Source organism: Podarcis bocagei (genome assembly GCF_964188305.1).
Source record: "Podarcis bocagei genome assembly, chromosome: Z".
Taxonomy (NCBI): Eukaryota; Metazoa; Chordata; class Lepidosauria; order Squamata; family Lacertidae; genus Podarcis; species Podarcis bocagei.
In genome coordinates, this window is record NC_138140.1 from 879,368 (window position 1) to 892,249 (window position 12,882).

The window sequence follows — 12,882 nt, forward strand, 5'->3', positions numbered from 1 at the left end:
TTGCTGGCTCAGTCGCCCCCCACACTCACGGCACAGAGCCGCCTGCAGCAGAAGAGCCCATCGCGTCACTCCGACCGACGGACAGACTCTTCCCCAGACTCAACTCTCGGGCCCTGGACTCCCAGCCTGGCACCCCTGAGAGCCCGGCCCCCAGGTGCCCTGCAGCCCTAGTGCCTATGGGTAAGACGGCCCTGTCTGCACAAAGCCGTATTTGAAGTATTTTTTAGTAGCCATGCTTATTTGGGGATTTTGGGTTGGGAGCAGCACACAAACTGAAGTCACTTTAGGGAAGCCACAAATCCAAGGGGTGAGGTAGGGTGGGAGGAAAGAGGGGCAATGTGGAGAGGTGAGATGAGAAGATGTGCCAATAGCTGCCTGTGCCCCACAGCCAGACCTTAAGAAGCTTTGCCCACCGTGGGTCTCCTGAGAGAAGGCTAGATGCATCTCACGTGTTCCCAGAGCTGTGGCTCAGTGGAAGAGCCCCGGCTTTGTGTGAGGAAGGTTCCAGATTCAGCCCCCCACCCCCCACCGGCATCTCCAGGTAGAGCTACGAATGGCCCCTGCCAGAAATCATCCTGAAGGTGCGAATGTAAGAAAGTAAAAAACTTCGGGGAAATGATATATAATGAGATGAAAAAGATGTTGAAATATACATTCTTAAAAAAACCAGTAGCATCTTTACTTGGTATTATAGGTGAGGATATTAATAGACAAGATGTTAAATTGTTTTTATATGCAACAACTGCGGCAAGAGTATTGTTAGCCCAGAAATGGAAGCAAGAAGAAGAAATTCCCACGAAAGAAGAACGGCAGACGAAATTAATGGACTACGCAGAATAAGACAAAATGACAGGAAGAATTCGAAACCTGCGGGACCAGAGATTTACAGAAGATTGGAAGAAATATACAAACTATTTGAAGAGCAACTGTAATCAACAAATCACACTAGTTTTGTAAGGAGAAATAGATGAAATATTGCAGAGAAAGAACAGAGATATTAGTTATGAGATTTAAAGGTAATAGTGAAAGTAAGACATGTATATTAAGTGAATAGATTGGAAAATTTTCAGACGTGATTGATGGAAGTAAAAAAAAATTGTATAAGATGTAAAAGTATGTTTAACTAGTGTTGAAAATGATATGTTTTTTTAAAAAACTAATAAATTTATACACACACACAAAAGAAATTCTGAAGAGCCTCCATCAGCGCTCAGCAAGATGGCTGAGGGGTCTGGTAGCTTCTTACAGAAATTACAGAACTGTGACATTGGAAGGGGCTCCATGGATCTTCAGGTCCAACCCAAATTCTCCCAGAAACCAACTTCCCCACCGACTCACCCAGGAAACACTTGGGGGCCCTGAGTAAAGGCTCGAGGGCCCATGAGGCCTGGCCAGCAACACAGTGACGCTGGGCCACAGGTGGAAGCCCTCAGGAGTCTGGGATGAGGCCAATGCTTTACTCACCACTGTCGCATTCGCTCGCGCATTAACCTGAGCTATGAGCTGTGGGACAGGTTTCGACTGTGTTTTCTTCAACTGCAAATAAAGATCTGAGGGGGAAACAACAGACATGCAAATGGAAGGTTGTGTTAGAATTCCTGCTCCGCGATTGCAGTCATGGGATTGTTGTCTTTCACATGACAGTGTATGTTTTGACTCCACAGAGTGGGAAGTGACGGAGACAGGATGTTTGTTTTACTGTGTTCTGTGAAGTGGGACTATTGTCCTTTTTCCTTTTTCTCTTTGCTGTCTGATGCTAGAGAGAGAGGGAGCCATGTTGCAGTGCTCCGTGTGTGTGTTTATATGTAAATAAAGTAGATTAGCCAAAATGCTGAGTTGCTGAGGTCTGTCACGCAAGTTGTGCAAACTCTGCGGATCCCTAAGTGTGCCAGTGGCTGTTGGCATCGGTCACTGTGATGTTCGGGCAGAAGAAAGCTTTTGAAGCTCCCGAACGAAAGACCAGGAGGGAGGGAACATGCCAGTCGGGCACGTGTCTCTGCCAGGGTCCTACTCAAGTGTAGGCTGAACTCCTGACAGGTTGTGGAAGGTGGTTTACAAAGTTAGTACCTTGCCCATTTCATGGAGCCAGGCAAAAACATTCCTATTCCACTAGGGCTTTGGCTGATTAAGCCATCTACGGCCTTTTAAGTTTGATAGTGGGGGAGGGGTGTTGTTGTTTTGCTATTATGCTATGTAATTTGTGTTTTCATGTTGTATTTTCATGTTGTAAACTGCCCTGTGATCTTCATATGCAGGATGGCATATAAATTTTAATAATAGTAATAATAATAATAATTCTTTCCACAGCCTTGCAAGGTAGACAAGGTCAGAAGAGAGCAACTGCCCCAAAGTCACCCAGAGCACTTTGTGGTCAAGGGGGGAGTTGAACCCGTGTCTCTCAAGGCCTCAGTCTGACCACAAATCCAGGCTGATCCAACAGCTGGAGATACCAGAAGGAGACCTTCTCCCCTGGAAACCAACCCAGTGATGAAGACCTGCTTCAGAGGCACAGTTTCCTTGCTGAACAAGGCATGACAGGGCCTTCCCAGTGCTGGCTCCAAAACCTTGGAACGCTCTTCCGGGGGAAATGGAATCTGATCCCTGGCTCCCAGCCTTGTGGCACTTTGGCATGAGGAATATGAGCATTTAAATAAATAAATATTCCATTATCATGATCAAATAAACATTCCCATTAATAAAAAGTGGCTTGTGTTTTAATTAATGGGAAGAGGGGGTGAACCACTCTGGTGATTGTAGCTTTTCGAGAGGAACAAGGGGCTCTTAACAACTCTCAGAACTCTCAGTGGACTACAGTTCCCATGATTCTTATTTCGGGGGGCGGGGAGTGCTTTTAATGCACTGTGCAGATGGGACCTTACTGACCAAAGTAAGAGTCACACCTGCTGCTCCGCCCACCTCCCTCTGGTGCACCGATTGCTGGCAGAAAGGAATGGGGACCGTGGGCCACACGTTGAGCCTGGAGATAAGGACAGTCAGAACCGCCATACCTTTTTTGTAATGGCAGACAAAAGGTAGCAGCTGCAGGCAAGGAGCATAAGCGAGGCTTCCCTGGACGACCTGAAACATTGGGCATTCCTCCACAGGCCCTGGGAGAGGATAATAATAATAATAATAATAATAATAATAATAATAATAATAATATTTTATTTATATCCCGCCCTCCCCAGCCGAAGCCGGTCTCAGAGCAGCTAACAACAATAAAAGTAACACAGCATTCTGAAATCAATTCATTCTAAAATCAATTCAAAATCAAATTAATGGCAACCATTGGGCTAGAACAAGAACAACACTCTCCGTCTACTAGATGTTTTGGGAAATTGTTTGTTTGTTTGTTTTCTATAGGTTGGGACGCCCCTCGAAGCATCGTCACCAAATTCGGTTTCCTGAGGGCAGAGTTGGCAGGCTCTGCCAACGTCTTGGATTCTAGGTGTCGCTTTGAATCAAGACCAAAACGCGACTGTGGCATGAGTTTACCCAATTTTGGTGTCATGGGTCCAAAATCACAAATCACGCTATTTTTAGTTTTAAAATTGCAATTTTTTTTATTTCCTAAAAACTCCCAGGCAGCGGCAGGCACTCACTGCCACTGGGACCTTATAAAGCATCTTACTTCCACCCAGCTCTCCTGTTGATGCATTTGCCCCATCTCCCTGCCGCCCCACCCCTCCCCCACTGCCTCCAGGTAAGTGGCGTTGAGCTGTCAGGAGGTCCAGTCGCAGCCATCGCCCCTCCCCGCCATCTGCTCCTGCTCCACACAGTTTATTCGAATTACACTCTGCCATTTGTGTACTTGCAGGTAGCTGAGTCACACAACCTGATTGCCATGGCCATCTTCAACCTTTGGAGAAAGAAGACCCCGGCAGGTATCTACCTACCTATCTCAACAAGCCAATGGTGAGAACTGGAGACCCAAGAGAGTTCAAAGCTCTTCCAGCCCAAGATGCCTCCTAAACCAGGAAGGAGAACTGGTGGCCCTCCAGTTGGGACTACAACTCCCATCATCACTGGCCACGGTCTGCAGGCCACAGGGATCCCCACCCTTGTCCTGGGGCAGCTTTCTCTCCTGCCCCCATCCAATATAGGCAAATAACCTGCCACACCAACTAAAAAGAGGGACATGCAAATCAACCAGCTCATCACAGACCAGATTCTGACGGCTGGTGCAGTCACAACCCGAGAGCGCTTTACCTGGGCAGGTGAGCTGCACGGTGGCCTGCTGGATGCTGGCTTCCACCTCGAGGATGTTGCTGCTCCAGGCAAACACGAGGCTCTCTTGAATAGGGGTGCAGGAGCGGACTTTCTCTATCTGCTCCCTGCTGAGGACCCTCCGCCAAACATGCAAACCAGTGAGGTTCCCGCTGAAGGACTCTTTCTCCTTGAAGGCCCCACCCAGGGAATCCTGGTCTTGCCCGATAATGAACGTCCCGTGGCCATCCACGGCATGGGAGGCTGAAAGCCCTGTGGCTGAGGCCTTCTCCTTCCCGTCAGCGTGGATGGCCCATGCCCCATTCTGATGCTGCCATGTGACACAGAAGTGGTGCCACTGCCCATCAGCACGAAAAACGGGCAGGTACGGGGAGTGGTGCCCATGGAGGATGATGGCAAACCGGACGAAGCCATCCTCGTCGACGAAGCCACGCAACTGGAACTCGTTGATGAAAGCCGGGACCGCGTAGGAGAAGACAGTGGAGATCTCCACAGCCTCAGGGTCCCACTGGACATGGGCGCAGGCACTCACAGCGGGCATCTCTGGGAAGTCGGCTAAGACCTTCACAAACTTGGTGTCCGTTTTGTTCTTGAAGACCAGGATTGGTGCAGAGATGTTTCCTGGGGGTGGGAGAGAGAGATGGGGATGTGACCAAGGACTGTGAGGAGAGACTCCATCAGGCAAGGCCTCCTTCCACCTAGGAGTCCTCATAAGGGAGCTGGTCCTGAAAGAAGAACTGTGAGGAGAGAGACTCCATCAGGCAAGGTTTCCTTCTACCTGCCTTGCTCCACCCTCTAGTCTCTGCTTCTCAGTGTGTATTGTATTGTTTTATGTACTGTGGCTTGCCATTGTTTTAGTGATTATAGTTTAGATATTATTTATTGTAACCGTTGAGTGGATTTCTGTTTAACTTTTATGTTGATATTATTATTTAATACTATTCTAATGATGGTTGAATGTTACTTTTTTGATGGAGGTTGCCTATTTTAAAGTTTTGTTTTATTATCACATTTTTGTATTGAATTAGATTTTTATAAGATGTACATTTTTTGTTTCTTCAATTTGTAAACCACCTTGAGTATTGTAAGATAGAAAGACAGTACACAAATTAAAAATAACGATGATGATGTTGATGATGATGACCCAACATTTAAAACAGTTCTGGTTGCCTGACATCAAAAAGCACGTTGTAGAGTTGGGAAAAGTTCAAAAAAGGGCAAACCAAATGATCTACGGGACGGAGCGATTTCTGTATGAATAAAGGTTGTTGTATTTGGGACTTCTTAGTTTGAGCGAAAAAGCAAAGAAGGGTTACATGATAGGATTTTTATAAAAATTATGCATGAAAGGAGAAAGTGGAGAGAGAAAAAAAATTCTCCTCTCATCACACTGGAACTTGTGGTTGTCCAGTGAAGCTGAACGATGGAAGATTCAGGACAGATAAAAGGAAAGGCCTTCTTCTTGCAGCGCAGAGAGTTAAGCTATGGAACTCTGATGGCCACCGACATGGATGCCTTTAGAAGAGGGTTGGACCAATTCCTGGAGGAGAAGGAGGAGGAAGAGGAGGAGGAGAAGGAGGAGGAGGTGGAGATGGAGGAGGAGGAGGAGGAGGAGGAGGAGGAGGAGGAGAGGGAGGAGGAGGAGGAGGAGGAAGAGAAGGAGGTGGAGGAGGAGGAGGAGGAGGAAGAGGAGGAGGAGGAGGAGAAGGAGAAGGAGGAGAAGGAGGAGAAGGTGGTGGTGGTGGTGGAGGAGGAGGAGGAGGAGAAAGAGAAAGAGGAGGAGGAGGAGAAGGAGAAGGAGAAAGAAGAGGAGGAGGAGAAGGAGAAGGAGGTGGAGGAGAAGGTGGAGATGGAGGAGGAGGAGGAGAAGGTGGAGGAGGAGAAGGAGGAGGAGGAGGAGCAGAGAGCTGTCAGTGGCTACTAGCCAGTATGGCTGTGCTCTGGCCTCCCCAGTTGGGGGCAGCCATGCTTCTGAATACCAGTTCTAGGAAACCACAGGAGGGGAGGGAGAAGGCTCTGATGCGCATGTCCTTCTCCCCGGTTTCCCACAGGCGCCTAGGTGCACATGTTACTGTGAGAGCTGGTTGCTGGACCAGGTGGGCCATTACCTGATCTAGCAGGCTTATCTTAGGTTCAATAGGGCAGCATATCTCTACTCACGCCTCTGCTTCTGCTTCTGCAGGAACACCTCCCGGTCATCCAGCCAGACTGCGCTCTGGACTTGGTAGGACTGCAGCTTCTCCCCAAGAGACGCCAGCTCAGATGGCAGCCGAGCGAAGCGCTGCTGGCAGTACCCGTCTGCATGCCACCAGTCCTGGAGGATGGGCACATATTCATACACATCTCCCAGCATCTCAATGATCTGGGGGACGGAGCCAGGATCTGCAGGGGAACCACATGGAGGGAAAGATAAAGTAGCTGCTGTGATTCCTGCATTGCAGGGGGTTGGACTAAATGACCCTCCAGGTCCCTTCTGATTCTATGATTCTGGGACGGAAGGGAGTTCTATGATTCTGGGATAAGCATCCCCCTATGGTGAATTCAACATCCTCTGCCAAGACGTCCCTTGGCTGGCATCATTTTATCATTCATTTTATCCAAAGTGCTTTGACCCTGCTGTTCAGCTGAAAAAACTTCCAGAGTGGCCAACAAATCAAGGAAAAAACAATACAGCCCCTGTAAAGTTGGGTCAGAATTGGTGCCCCATGCTCAGATTGCCTTGCCCAATGAGGAACCTGGATGCCAACTTCTGCAAATAAACACACAGAAGCACAAATCAGGATACTCACCCCTTGCTGTGTGGTTTTCAGCCAGTATGGCGAACGCCAGTGTGCTTCTCGGGAGAAGGCCAACCTGTGAAGGAAACTCAGCTGTTGTGTTTGGGAGCAGGCCTCTCCCAGGTAAGACCAGTACCACCCCCTTCCCCTTGCAAAAGAGACATTGGTGGAGACTCCTCCATCCTCCCAGTCATCAGCCAGCAATCTGCATGGCAAAGGAATGGGAGAATAGCAGTGGCAATTCCTTCCTTCCTTCCTTCCTTCCTTCCTTCCTTCCTTCCTTCCTTCCGTCCTTCCTTCCTTCACTTACTTACTTACTGCATGTTTTTACCACTTTTTCCTCCAAGGAGCTCAAGGTAATGTATACTATCCAACACTCCTCAGCTCATCTCCACAACAACCTTGTGAGGCAGGGACTGGGCCAAGGTGACCCAATGTGAGCTTCATGGCTGAGTTGGGGGGGGGATTCAAACCTTGGTCTCCCAGGTCATAGTACAATAATCTAACCATTACAGTGCACTGCCTTATTTGGGATGGGTAGGAGATTAGCCCTCATCAATATGGCCAATAAAAGTGCTGAAGGAAATGCTTTGAATGAAGTGCCTCTGAGCAAAGTGTCCTTCAGAGGCTTCTAGGTCAAATATCACCAACCTGCTACTGTAAAAGGTTAAAGTTGTGCCAGTTTAACATATATTTAAGCCTTAATATATATTTAAGGGATGTGGGTGGCTCTGTAGTCTAAACCACAGAGCCTAGGACTTGCCGATCAGAAGGTCGGTGGTTTGAATCCCCGTGACGGGTGAGCTCCTGTTGCTCTGTCCCAGCTCCTGCCAACCTAGCAGTTCGAAAGCAGGTCAAAGTGCAAGTACAGTGGTACCTCGTGTTAAGTACTTAAGTCATTCTGGAGGTCTGTTCTTAACCTGAAACTGTTCTTAACCTGAAGCACCACTTTAGCTAATGGGGCCTCCTCCTGCTGCCGCGCCGCTGGAACACAATTTCTGTTCTCATCCTGAAGCAAAGTTCTTAACCCGAGGTACTATTTCTGGGCTAGCGGAGTCTGTAACCTGAAGCGTATGTAACCTGAAGCGTATGTAACCTGAGGTACCACTGTAGATAAATAGGTACCGCTCTGGTGGGAAGGTAAATGGAGTTTCCATGAGCAGCTCTGGTTCACCAGAAGCGGCTTAGTCCTTCTGGCCACATACCCGGAAGCTGTCTGCAGACAAACACCGGCTCCCTCGGCTTATAGAGCGAGATGAGCGCGCAACCCCAGAGTCGTCCACGACTGGACTTAACGGTCAGGGGTCCCTTTACCTTTACCTTTAAGCCTTAATTGTCACTGACTAATTATTGCATCTCCTTGCCATTCTGCTCCCACCATACCGCTTCCCCCAACTAAGATTTAAATTCAGGCACCTGGTAGAGTGAGTTGGAGTCGCAGCAATACATTTCTTGGCCTTTAAGGTTCCACAAGAGTTTCCGATTGTTCCCCCAAGTCACAACTTTGCCCACCACCTTCTAGACTTGTAGGATTCTGGAAATTGAGCGCGGGACATCCTGCAAGTGCCTCACTCGGCCAAGTGCTTGTGTGAACAGGACAGAGCCATGGCTCTCCAATCCGCAGGGCTGAACAGCGCTTGGGGACACAGGTTGATAAACCACCAAAAGATTTATGGCTTTATCTGCCGTGGCAAAAACAGTCCCTTGCTGCAACTTTTTTCATGGGCAAATTTATTAGGACACCAGCTTCTGTGGGTCAGCATCTGGGGCAGGCATCCAGGGCCCGGGCCCCACTCCGCAGAGGGACCAGGAGGGGCTCCGAGAGCCAGTTAGCAGGTTGGACAAGGAGCTGGGAGGCCGGGCTTCTAATCCCTGCTCCCCCATGAAGCTTCCCTGGGGGGGGGGCAGCCTCTGCCTCTCAGCCTAGCCTACCTGGCAGGGCTGTTTTGCGGATGAGAGCCTTGAGCTCCTTGGGGGAACAGGGGGGACATGAATGCAGAGAGTAAGGACAGCAAAGCGCTTTTTGGAAAGTAGGGCAGACCCACTGAGGAACATTGGGCCAGTCGCTGCTTCTCAGCCTAGCCTAACTCACAGGGTTGTTGTGAAGATTCAACAAGGAAGGGGAGGGCCATGGACACCACCCTTGGGTTCATGGAGAAAAAAGGTGGGATATAAATGTAATAACAATATTTTTTGAAGCAAGTAAGGTAATACACATAACCACCTTAAAAGACCCCTCCTCACCCCACTCAATAAGACCTGAAATGACTTAACTGCAGCGTTTGCAGACTAGAATCTATGGAGGCGGATGGCAAACGTTTGTTGACCTTTAAGGCAGACAAGCTTTGTCTTGGTTGTTACCCGTCCTCCAAACCTCCACATCAGAGCATGGTAAAGGTAAAGGGACCCCTGACCATTAGGTCCAGTCGTGACTGACTCTGGGGTTGCGGTGCTCATCTCGCTTTATTGGCCAAGGGAGCCGGCGTACATCTTCCGGGTCATGTGGCCAGAAGGACTAAGCCACTTCTGGAGAACCAGAGCAGCGCACGGAAACACTGTTTACCTTCCCGCTGGAGTGGTACCTATTTATCTACTTGCACTTTGATGTGTTTTCGAACTGCTAGGTTGGCAGGAACAGGGACCAAGCAACCCGAGCTCACCCCGTCGTGGGGATTTGAATCACCAACCTTCTGATCGGCAAGTCCTAGGCTCTGTGGTTTAACCCCCAGCGCCACCCACGTCCCACATCAGAGCATGAGGAGAGGCCAAAGGAGGACTACCAGCGTCCTGTTCTCACAGTGACCAACCCAGTGCCTCTTGTTGCGGGAAGCCTGCGAGCAGGACCGGAGCGGAAGAGCACTCTCCCTGCAGTTTCCAGCAACTCAAATTCAGAAGCCGTGCTGCCTTCAGCTGTGGAGGCAGAGAAGGGCCACCGTGGCAAGTCACCCCTGACAGTCCACCACTTCACGAATTGGCCCAGTCCGTGCCCCACGGGAGTCTTGAACGGGAGACCGGTGCCGCCACCCAGCCATTGGGCAGAAGGATCGCCGTCTGCCTGCCCCCCCCTCCGCGACCACCTCCAGCAAATTTACCAGCAGTCCGAGAAGCAGAGAGCCAGGCGCCGAGAGTCTGCAGACCATGCCGACGAGCTTGCCAGATTTCATTCTCTGCGTGAAGGAGAGAAAACCCTTAACTCAGGGCACCCCGAGGCTGTACAGAAGGGGAGAAGGACCTGGGCTCCAGGGAGGGGGGAGGGGGTGCTATCTCGGTGGACCCAGGTCAAAGAACGCAAGAGGCGACCCAAATGCACCAGAGAGGCTCAATTTCAGAGGCTGGCTGTGTGTCCAGGAGAACCTGCCAGCAGAGCTTTTTTGAAGATCGCGCGCGCGCACCCCCCGCAGCCCTCTCTAAATGCTCGCTTTTCTGAGCCACCTGGGCTGCTTCACTCTTCCCAGGAAGAGGTTGGCACCTCGCGGGGAGAGGGGGGCAGCCGCTGGCCCTTGCACAGAAGCTTGATTCCGCCCCAGTGTCTCCTGTCCATCTTTCCTGGGGCTCTGGAATCCCACAGCTCCCCACAACTCCAGCGCCCCGGGAGGTGGGTGATGCGTTATCCTTCCTCACTCGCCACGGCCGACGACTGCTTTGAGGACCGTGAGCCCGGCGCTGCGCAAAGGGGGCCGTCGCAAGGGCCTTTAAAGCGGGCGGCCGCCCCTCGGCTCTTCCGAACACGCAGAGCCTCTGCTTAAACCCCGACAGCGCCCGACCCGTCGAAGCACAGCGGACTCCGTGGGGGCGCATGGGAATATAGCGGGGGCGCTATATTCCCAAGCGCCCCACCCCCGACTCACCTGTCCACCTGGGAGCGGGGAGGCGGCCCTGCCACCCTCATGGTCGGTGCCGCTCAGCGCACTGCGCTGTTGAGCAGAGAAGGTCCTGAAAGCGGGGAAGCGCCCGGGATGCAAACCGCTTTAGCAGAGGCGCGTCCAGAGAGGCCAGCTCTGCTCTCTACACCGCCGCCGCCCCCTCCTCAGGCACTTTGCCCAAAGGGGGCCGGCAGAGCCCCGCCCAGCCAGGGCACAAAAGCCTCACCCTCCTCCTCTCTGGGAAAGGGCCCAAGCCCAGGAGGGGGAGTATGATTCACCCAAAGTCGGGGGGGGGGGAGATGGAAGAACAGCCCGTTCTCAGGCCCCCCCCCTCGGCGCTGTTTGGAAGAATAAACGCCCTAAAAATTCTCCCCACTAATGAAGTCATTTTTAAAGAGCCATGAAAGGGGCTTACGAGAGATTTCAGAGAACCTTAGAATTGTGAGGTTGGGAGGGACCCTAAGGGTCATCCATTCCAACTCCCTGCAATGCAGGAATCTCAGCTAAAGAATCCCTGACAGGTGGCCATGGGCATAGATGGGGGGGGCAGTTACCCCCCCTTCTAGAGCAAGTAAAGCCAGTGTGGTGTAGTGATTAAGAGCGGTAGTCTCGTATTCTGGGGAACCGGGTTTGCGTCTCCGCTCCTCCACATGCAGCTGCTGGGTGACCTTGGGCCAGTCACGCTTCTCTGAAGTCTCTCAGCCCCACTCACCTCACAGAGGGTTTGTTGTCGGGGAGGAAGGGAAAGTAGAATGTTAGCCGCTTTGAGACTCCTGAAAGGGAGTGAGAAAGCGGGATATCAAATCCAAACTCTTCTAAAGCAACAGAAATGCTTAACTAACTGACCAATTACGTTGCTTCTGCCCCCACCCAACAAAAGTACTAAAAGGTAAAGGGACCCCTGACCGTTAGGTCCAGTCACGGACGATTCTGGGGTTGTACGCTCATCTCGCTCTTTAGGCCGAGGGAGCCAATGTTTGTCCGCAGACAGCTTCCGGGTCATGTGGCCAGCAGAACTAAGCATGGAGAACCAGAGCAGTGCCGGAGCGGTACCTATTTATCTACTTGCACTTTGTGCTTTCGAACTGCTAGGTTGGCAGGAGCAGGGACCGAGCAATGGGAGCTCACCCCATGCGGGGATTCAAACCACCAACCAAGTCCTAGGCTCTGTGGTTTAACCCACAACGCTACCCACGTCCCTATCAAAAGTCCTGCCTCCCCACAAAAATCCTGGCTACCCCCATGCAGATGTCCACCCAAACCTCGTTAAAAAAAACCTCCAATGAATGAAAGGCCACCCCCTTTGGGGTCGTCTGTTTCACTGTCTAACAGAGAGGGCTCATAGGCCTGTATGCTGAGGTCCTGCTAATCCGGAAGTTGCCAAAGCATGAAGGACCAGGGTCAGCAGTCATAAGCCTGTGTCAGAAGAAGAAATCTTTCCAGCCAAAACAAAGGATCAAGAAAGGAAGACCAGGGACATAGAGGAGGAGGAGGAGGAGGAGGAGGAGGAGGAGGTTGTTGTTCGCAGACCAGCACCACTTTTCCAAGAGAAGGATGCTGAGCAGCTGGCTGGCTTACAGGAGAGGAGGGCTTGGTGCTTTGAATCCCCCTTCCTTTCCAGGCATAACTTCCAGGTGCAGGATGTGGGCCAAGCCCTTTGGCAAAGGCGCCAGTTTAGAGTCTTTTGCAGTCGAGTAGCAGTGCCAAGCCATCCCATCATCAGCCAAAGGTACCAGTTCCAGAGTGATGTTGTGGGTTGGTGGGGGGCAGTCTGGATGGTGCCCTGAGTCCCTTCCGATTCTTAGGGTCCTGTGCTCAGTGAAGGGTTGAGGTCTAATGGCGGAGGTTGCTAGACTAGTCAGACAAGTTCATTTGTGAGACTGTGACCTTGGCTGGCTGCTTAAGTGTCCTCATCAGCACCGCAGGAGGATGGGCAAAGTTGCAAGAGCTACAACTAGGTGCTGGTGTCCCCCAGGCTTATGGGCGGACCTTTCTGTGGGATTTGAAACGCAAGA

The 12,882-nt window shown here is 51.0% G+C and overlaps 1 protein-coding gene across 7 annotated transcripts in view; it reads right to left on the reverse strand.

The window, feature by feature from the left end:
- Window positions 1-10,988, reverse strand: part of ADGRD2 (adhesion G protein-coupled receptor D2) — a 61,196-nt gene extending 50,208 nt beyond the window's left edge. For all 7 annotated transcript variants that reach the window (XM_081179686.1, XM_081179687.1, XM_081179685.1 and 4 more), the window contains exons 1-7: window positions 10,853-10,988; window positions 10,097-10,171; window positions 7,017-7,080; window positions 6,388-6,609; window positions 4,210-4,848; window positions 3,009-3,107; window positions 1,465-1,550 (exon numbers count right to left, since the gene is read on the reverse strand). In XM_081179686.1, coding sequence (XP_081035812.1) covers window positions 1,465-1,550; window positions 3,009-3,107; window positions 4,210-4,848; window positions 6,388-6,609; window positions 7,017-7,080; window positions 10,097-10,168 — 1,182 coding nt within the window. In that variant the 5' untranslated portion in view covers window positions 10,169-10,171; window positions 10,853-10,988. The remainder of the gene's footprint in view (window positions 1-1,464; window positions 1,551-3,008; window positions 3,108-4,209; window positions 4,849-6,387; window positions 6,610-7,016; window positions 7,081-10,096; window positions 10,172-10,852) is intronic.
- Window positions 10,989-12,882: the final 1,894 nt, after the last annotated feature.